The sequence below is a fragment of the Bombus pyrosoma genome, linkage group LG11 (genome assembly GCF_014825855.1).
Source record: "Bombus pyrosoma isolate SC7728 linkage group LG11, ASM1482585v1, whole genome shotgun sequence".
Classification (NCBI taxonomy): domain Eukaryota; kingdom Metazoa; phylum Arthropoda; class Insecta; order Hymenoptera; family Apidae; genus Bombus; species Bombus pyrosoma.
The window spans coordinates 15,742,518-15,750,592 of record NC_057780.1 but is presented as its reverse complement, the minus strand read 5'-3'; the positions used below and the strand labels follow the sequence as shown (position 1 = coordinate 15,750,592).

The window sequence follows — 8,075 nt, the reverse complement described above, 5'->3', positions numbered from 1 at the left end:
ACGTTTATGTCTAGCTCACTTTTCCCTTCCTTCCCCATTTTTGTACAAATATATACATACATTCACGTTTATTTTCTGCCAAAGTATTTATTCTATAAATAGATAAATATATAAGGATCGTAATTTTGTAAGATCGAACCGAGCTTTCATGATCTTTAATATCACATCGATGTAAAAGTTTTGGAAGTAACTTATAGAAGTTAACATGGGATGCACGCATGCGATCATTAATATGCAGGAATTCGTTGAACAATATCGCACATGCCAGTTGCTTTCAAGAGAATCTTATCCGCAAAATTATCTGTTCGCGGCGTTGTTAAATACATTTATTTGCAGTTTATCATATTCGTGGAAACCTGTACTCTAATCTAACTTCTTTCGTAATCAAATATCCGTCGAAGCGCCCTTTGAACGATCGAGTAGATGGACGTTGTAAACGCACACTGGTTTGCCAAATATCTTATTGCGTTACATAAGAAAAAATACGAACATTCTTTGGTTACTTATTTATACGCGTGTACTCACGCACTCGCTATTCGAACGTTTACTTTTGAGCGTCGAGTAAAAGCAATGTACATAACGCGAGAGTCTCGCTCAAACGTACACTCCTAGTTTACCACACGTTTTCTTTCAGAAATTTTGTTGTCACGAATAACAAGAAGAAGATAGTGTGATGTTAAGTACGTTTTTTTCTCTTACCTTGGGATCGCGTTCGATAATTTACGGATTCGTCATTTTCCTCCTAATCTAATCGTTGGCATACCTGCTTCGTCTAAATAGATTAGCAACGCGATAATAAATCTAATGAACATTATGTCAAATTGATCCTGAAACGAGAATTTTGTAAGAGATGTGTCGATTTATCGATTGCGTCAGAGAAAAGCGTCCTCTAGTTCCTGCGGATATATCTCGATTAAACATTTGCATGGCATGTACGTAGCTTGGAAAACAACTGAATCGCATATAAAAAAGAAAAAGTATGGGCTGTACCATTTTAGGAGAAACAAAACGGGCAGTTACAGGGGATTGTAATACAATCGTCGAAGATGGCCGAAGAGAACCGGAAACGACCGAACGGGCACATGGCAACAGGCGGCTCGTTTTAAACTCATGGACGGTGGTGTATTGGAAGTTATCAAAGCAGTGGGCTGGCAGTTAGCCGTCGGCCTTCAGAGTGGGTGTGTCGTTTGTATGTTATATTGAATATTAGTTGATGAACGTAAATTATGCTACGACAGTTCTTCTAGGTTTTAATATTCATTATCTTTCGTCTTTCAAGAAATGACACGTGATGAGACTTACGGTTTGTTTGCGAGTGATAGGTGTGATAGGTATCTTTTGATAGGTGTCGATGACGTAGCATCGAGACGTTCATCGAAAAATTGGATTAAACAAAAGATCGACGAATAGAAGAAACATGTGTAAATTCGAGTTTAAACGTGGCATAATATTCGCGTGGCATGTACATAGTCTTGAAAGCTGCTAAAACGCATATAGTAGAAAAAGGATGGGCTATACCTTTTTGGCAGAAATAACGGACGCTGATACGCGACCGTGGCACAGCTGTAGAATTGAATTTCTCGAATCACGACTGCCGAATTGTCACCCCCTGTAATAAAGAACGACCAAGGGAATTAGCGTTGTTGCTTCTTCATCTATCTTTAGTTATTTTTTTATCAATCACGTGGGCCGATTGTATATCGTGCAGATAAGATATTAATGCATGAAATAAGAAACATCAAAACCCGAGTACGAAACTGACTCATATATGAGGAGCGGACTACACGAGTCGAGAGCGACTCATGCTGTTATTTTGCCTCATGACATTGACTCAGCCTTGACGCAGAAATGTAACGATAAACAAACTCCGGGCAAAACAATGTCGCCGCTATATGCAACTGCCGAATGAAGACGAATTCAAATTTTTCGACTTCCCCCCCCCCCCCTCCGATTAGTATGAACAAACGGACGCGATCGCGAGCGACACAGAGTATATTACACAGTGTATCACACCGTTTATCTAAAGTACCTCCGAGTATCTTACAAGTATTTATCGAGCTACGCGACGAGCATTAACGAGTATTTATTCCGCGATTTTATTTGGCGATTTATATTTTGCACTAACGACTCACGTATACGGTTGTACATTAATTTATTATTTTAAATATATTGGACGGTTCCAATAACGCTCAATCTCGTTCTTTAAACCTCGCGAACAATCCTCCACAAATGTATTGACGATCAATCGATAATAACATATTGTCAGGTAGTATCGTGTAATTTATCAAAGCTAAATGAGTATCTCGATTATCGGAAGACTATACTTCATATTAACATAAAAAAGCATTTAACGTCCGCGTAAATCCGAAATACTTCGGTTTCAATTGTCTACCTTCTAGTTGTGATTTTGTTTCAGTTTTATTATCTGTTACGCATTCATGTTAGCCGACATGTTCCGTAAGTAGAATATTTTTGCTTTGCGACTTTGATTTAATCAAAAGTGAATTCGATTCATAGAAAATAAATCGTTTCTCCCCATTTTTTAATGGCTTTTTAGTCGGAGCGGGCGGTATGTTTAAGTCGGGTCAACTTAATGGATTTCTCGAGCAATTTAAGGAGACGATGGAGGAAGGAGATGAAAATCTTGGCATTCCGGTTCTCGATCCTTTCATGAGCAAGCACGAGCATATAGATTTGGAGGAAGACGAATTGTTCTCGTAAGCATATGTTTCGTGCATTAATTACGAAAAGAGAATCAAATGACATTAACCGACATCGGTCTTCTTCTTCAAACAGAGCAGAAGGACATCTGAAGAATTTACGCATAGATGGTTTGTCTAACTATACAGTAAAGCAGGCTGATTTCCCGCTGGCTGGTTTTAAAGCCAAAGTAGCTCTTCTGTTCCACGAAATTAACATTGAGACTCGGTACAATATGACAGGTACATTCCTCGATGAAAATTCCTTCAACGGGCGTGGAAACCTCGCGTAAGTTTCTCCCAATTATTTCCTTTTAGGCACGTTTTATACAATGAATATAATATAATAGCTTACAATACTCGATTCGCATTTTATCTCCGATCTCTGTAAAACGTTTAGATATTTTTAGAAAACGAATACCTTTTTACGACACAAGTAAACACATCTTTTAATAAAACGGTAAAGCTTGGAAGCGCACCACCTTTCGAAAACATATTTACGATCCGTCGAGAACACACTCGCAGTCGGTTTTACAGTTTCCTACCGTTAGTAAAACAGTACTGCCGAAACGGACCATCAACGCTCGGAGATTTCTTCCGTTTATAAATTGTGTAAACTACGCCTGACCGCTGATTAAAAAGGCAACTGCATTTTTTCTAACTTCAGCCTCGTCATTAAGAGACTTAATGTGACGGCAGACCTGCAACTCCAGATACAGGAAGGGAGGCTGTACGTTTCAAACTTGGAATTGCAGACCAGAGTAAGGGAATTCGACGTAAGTGTTGTATATGATTACAGTGCGGATTTTGATGCAAATCGATGTTCTTATGGACGCAACTATAGGCACAGAACCTAAAGAGGGATTTGCCTTATCTATAAAAATTATAACAAGTACGTTCTTAAATACCGCATAAATGCATAAAAATCCGCAGTTTATATATGATCCTGTAACAACTAGTGCTTCGGTGATCCTGAAAGTCCGAATGGCTAATTTTAAAATATTTCCAGTGTAATATCTCCGAATTATACGTCAACGATGATTTGTCCGAGGATATAAGCGAAACCATCACTGAGGAGGCACCCAATTTCCTCAAGGAGAATCAAAATCTAATATCGCGATACGTAGGTAAGATTTTGAAGAATGTGATCAACGACATACTAAAAAAGTATACGCTGGTAAACTTGTTGGACATGATTGGCGGTTAATCGATAATTCTAAGTACTCTTTCGTACTTCCAACAAATAAATTCGAGTAAACATAAAATCTCTATTCATTTCCCTGTACTATGTCGAAGCAATTCACTTCAGTTCAGCCATAAAAAGGAGTGTGTCGAATACAAAGTGCAGCGGAAGTTAACCTCGGAAAATATTCGAGATTTTAGCTGCGACTCCTTTCTTCGATCCGTCATTATCTCGCCACGGTAGATTAAGAAACGTTGCGACTTTCCAGCAAGAAAGCGGCGGTCTGAAAATTTGTTGGTAACTGATCAATTCTCGGATTTTCTTGTCCGCTGTTTCATCCGTTACGTTAATTCGTCGCCTTTCCTCCACTAATCCACCCCAGATCTCCTAAATCCGCGATGCGCCTTTAATCGACGTAATTAGTTGAAAATCGATGGGAAACCGATGTACCGAAAAAGATAAATTCATTTTCGGCGACGAACGAAGGGAACAGTATTACGATTGATTTTAGAATTCGTTGTTTCGACCGTTCGGTGACGAATATACAGGCTGCCATCGAACTGATGGAACAAACCGAAAGAAGGTGCATCTTCATGAGAAAACAAGTCGATAAAGTAGAGTGACATCTTTTTATCCGAGGATTTGGTTCCGAGAGAATCGAGTTTGAAAATTTGTCAAGTATACTTGAATTTGGCTAATTATCGACAAGGTGTGAGTGAACAATCAATGGAATAAATAAGTGGAATAAAATTTTTTCATTCAGAGCATCATTTTTAGTACACCTCTAACGAAGCCTTAATTTACTATTGTTGGAAACAAAGCGTATTGTGAAAATGGCTTATTCCGCACTTTCGACTTATTTTTTCGTGTAAAATCAGCTCCTGCTAGCGTGTATCATTAGTTCAGCAACGGCCTGTGTTCGGCTTTGTAAAGTTCGCATAACCTCCAAATGCAGAGACTAGGAACTTTCTGCTTGAAGGGAATTTAATTATATCACTTATAGAAAAATGAACTATTGACTTATGCGGTCTCTTTGATATCAACTGCAAAAGCACGGTATTCCGAGAGTAACTTGGGGCAACTGAACTTCAACGTGTACCGTACGAATTCCTTTGATGCCGATTAGTTACGAACTGTTAAAGTGGAAATTTCCAGGCGGACTAAAATAGAAGTTTTTAAAATGTCGTGACTCTTACAGAAGGTTATACGAAATTTTTCTTCTCTTTATGGTGCACGACGAGTTGTGACAAGAGCAACAAGTGTCTGTTGAATGAAATTTATTTGTTGGTTATCGAATCGCGAAAGAAAAGATTTTTGCGGATTATAATGGCCGACATTTTCGCCGTATGAAACTATTGAAGTAATTATTTCTAGCAAAGTTTTACATCTTTTTCTTTTGTATACCCGTGATCTCGATACCGCCGTTACGAAAAAAATAAAATTTAGTGAAGCGAAATATTTAAAAAAATAGAGGACCATATTATTGTGTCCTTGAATATGAATATTGTTTTGGGTTACAAGGTCTAGAAACAAACGTGTTATAAGTAGATTTTTATTGCTGGTTCTTGTAACTTTCGGTTAGAGTTACACCCCAAGATTAATTTTTTGGTAATGTCCTTTGCTACAAATGTATCAACGTGTCCCCTAACAACTCCTATTGTAATGTAACACTGCTAGAGTGAAGATCTGCATCAGCATACACTATACCTGCACCTATACTTACTTCAATATATCTTTCTTTTACAAATTCGTCCACGTTTCTCAATCAGATAACCTTAACAAAAACTAATTAAGCAATATGATTCACATTGACAGGTAAAACGTTGATGACTTTGTCTCTGATCTGTCACAGTGTATCTTTTCCAAGAAGGACAATGATGTAATTGAGATTAACTATAACGTTATCAGCACATTATACGACTAAATAATAGGGTGAACCGTTTGCGAACGGGCACACGCACGATTCGCACGGCAATGGACTGCTTAGTCCTACTCTGTCATTTTTCTTTTTTTTTCTTTTTGTTAGGAAATGAAAGGAAACACCTCGCACCGGAGGAAGAGAAGAAAATTAATTGATAACTAAATCAGCGGAGCTGTATAAATTGTCGAGAAACGTCACGGCTCGACGTGCAATCTGAAATTGAAGTTGGTGTAGTACGCAGCGAGAAAATTAACGTTCTGTCAAACGCTGCCTACATCCGTGTGCTCCTTCGATTGTTGCAATCCGTTTTAATAGAATCGTGTCGTGCAGACAAAACAAAGATGCTTGCCGCGATATTCCCGCGAGCGAAAAGCTTTGGGACCGTAAACGATCCAAGAAAATAGGCGAACCTAAATTCTGCCAGAAATAGGTTTGAAACTTAATTCCCGTGATACACGATGTAGCGCGGAAAAATGGCGAGGAAAAACCGAGCGGTTCGAAGAAAACCAGTTGAATTGGAACGCGAAATAAGCGACGGAACAGACAGCTGACAATTACAGTAGTCGAATAAGCGAGACGGCTTCCTTCGAGGGACACCTGTGAATCTCACGAAAGTAAAAACGACCCGCACCGTCTAAGGACTAATCTCGTAACGGCGCGGCGACTTCTTTTTTCACAACGTACGGCCGCCTGACACCCGGTATGTGCAGGCCAGGAACGCTTGTAAGTGGCGTGTGTGCCGTGTAATTACGAATTCTCGGTAAAGCGAGGAAAACGGGCAACATACCGTGAGGCGTTTCTCATTTCCGTTGAAACGTCGATATAGCGACGACGGAGAGATATATACGAGGACAAAGGTTCGCGGTTACCTCTCTGCCTTGCGTGAAAATGCTTTACCGGTTGTTAGAACGCGTGTTCGACCACCGCTAGGTAGTTTGTCGTTATTTAGATACAAGAACGATACGCGACTAAATCCAAGTACTCCAGTATATATGAATAGGGAGGATATCATACTCGCAGATAGATAGATAGAATATAAGAGAAACTAATGTTCTCTCTTCGATGATTCTGACTCGGGAACCTACAGGATGTAAAATAGGATCAATAACATTGTGATTGGGTATTATGACCTTACGAGTTAACGTCGGTTACACGCAGCGTATGTTATACTGTTCTAATTGTACAAGATTTCAATAAAGCCTACCGGTCATATAGCCTTTCTCGGCTCTTTCGATGTCTCTTCTCAGAATGCGTATCGTCGTCTTAATCAGGAAACTCGTACTGCCTCGACGCTTGGATGCGCCTTAACACCATTAATTAAGGGGAGATTAATTTCGTTACGCACACCGTGATCTCGGAACTCTAATTGATAACATGACTGTTCTTTGAAGTCTGTTCAGGAGGGGTTTGCTTCTTGACAAATTTTACAGAACGACTGCGAAAACCGTTCTATAGCCGTATAATTAAAGGAGTCTTACCTAAATTTACAAACGAAAACCTTTCAAGTTTCTAGCTTATGGACGCGATCATATCGATATCACAGTAGTTCTATTATCGTACTCGATATCTTTGATGATAAGTGCATCTTTCGATGATTCATTTCGAAATAAAGCCGATTACACGCGAACACTGTATTGAATGCTATGCTTTAATGTAACTGTTCCAACAAGATGATGTCAACGGCGGACGAAAACGGTCGATCCCACACGGTGACAACTTAGGCAAATTAATTTCAGAGGACGACAAACAACGCATTGAACAACACGGAAAATATCGACCACATAATAGCACTCCTGGATTGGAACTTGTTAAAAGAAACGTAACGTTCGATGTTTACGACCTACAATCTGGTCAGTGGGTATTCTCTTTGAGACACGGCGTGGCATGAACGAATTACTTTTTGCTCAAAAGAAGCGAATGAGAATTAAACCGATCGTTTTAACCGATAGCGATATACCATAGAATAAAGGATTTGTTTTTAAAGGTATAAATAAAAAAGTGGTTCTACTAGAAAGACTACGTTCATCGTCGGCACGCATAAAAGTTTTTCCCATGTGTCGTGGTTGTACGCACGTAAATGCTGCGGGTCTGGCTACGATCATCCGGCATAATCGTTGCCACACGACACGAAACGACTGACCGCATACTCGAATTCGCAGAATGCAAGTCAGCGGCAGCCGCGTGTACACGAGTGAGCGTACGAGGAACGTTGTACCCGTTGCTACCAAATCGTAGACGATAAGCAACGTAGTAACAAATTGAAACGTTCGAA

The 8,075-nt window shown here is 39.5% G+C and overlaps 1 protein-coding gene across 3 annotated transcripts; it reads left to right on the top strand.

Moving 5' to 3' along the window:
- The first annotated feature begins 1,083 nt into the window (after positions 1-1,083).
- On the top strand, positions 1,084-3,964 carry LOC122572416. Of its 3 annotated transcripts, none has more exons than XM_043737356.1 (6): positions 1,084-1,189; positions 2,417-2,457; positions 2,558-2,717; positions 2,797-2,988; positions 3,367-3,475; positions 3,709-3,964. In XM_043737356.1, the coding sequence occupies exons 2-6, from the start codon at positions 2,439-2,441 to the stop codon at positions 3,904-3,906; spliced, it is 678 nt and encodes a 225-aa protein (XP_043593291.1). In that variant the 5' UTR covers positions 1,084-1,189; positions 2,417-2,438; the 3' UTR covers positions 3,907-3,964. The 3 variants fall into 3 exon arrangements, with proteins under 3 accessions (XP_043593291.1, XP_043593292.1, XP_043593290.1); XM_043737357.1 differs by lacking the exon at positions 1,084-1,189 and adding an exon at positions 1,196-2,079; XM_043737355.1 differs by lacking the exon at positions 1,084-1,189 and adding an exon at positions 1,196-2,266.
- Positions 3,965-8,075: the final 4,111 nt, after the last annotated feature.

Excerpts from the sequence above, each read along its gene's own strand:
- LOC122572416 (XM_043737356.1), top strand. Across the intron at positions 2,718-2,796 it reads GAGGAAGACGAATTGTTCTC|AGCAGAAGGACATCTGAAGA; the intron begins GTAAGCATATGT and ends TTCTTCAAACAG. Across the intron at positions 2,989-3,366 it reads AACGGGCGTGGAAACCTCGC|CCTCGTCATTAAGAGACTTA; the intron begins GTAAGTTTCTCC and ends TTCTAACTTCAG.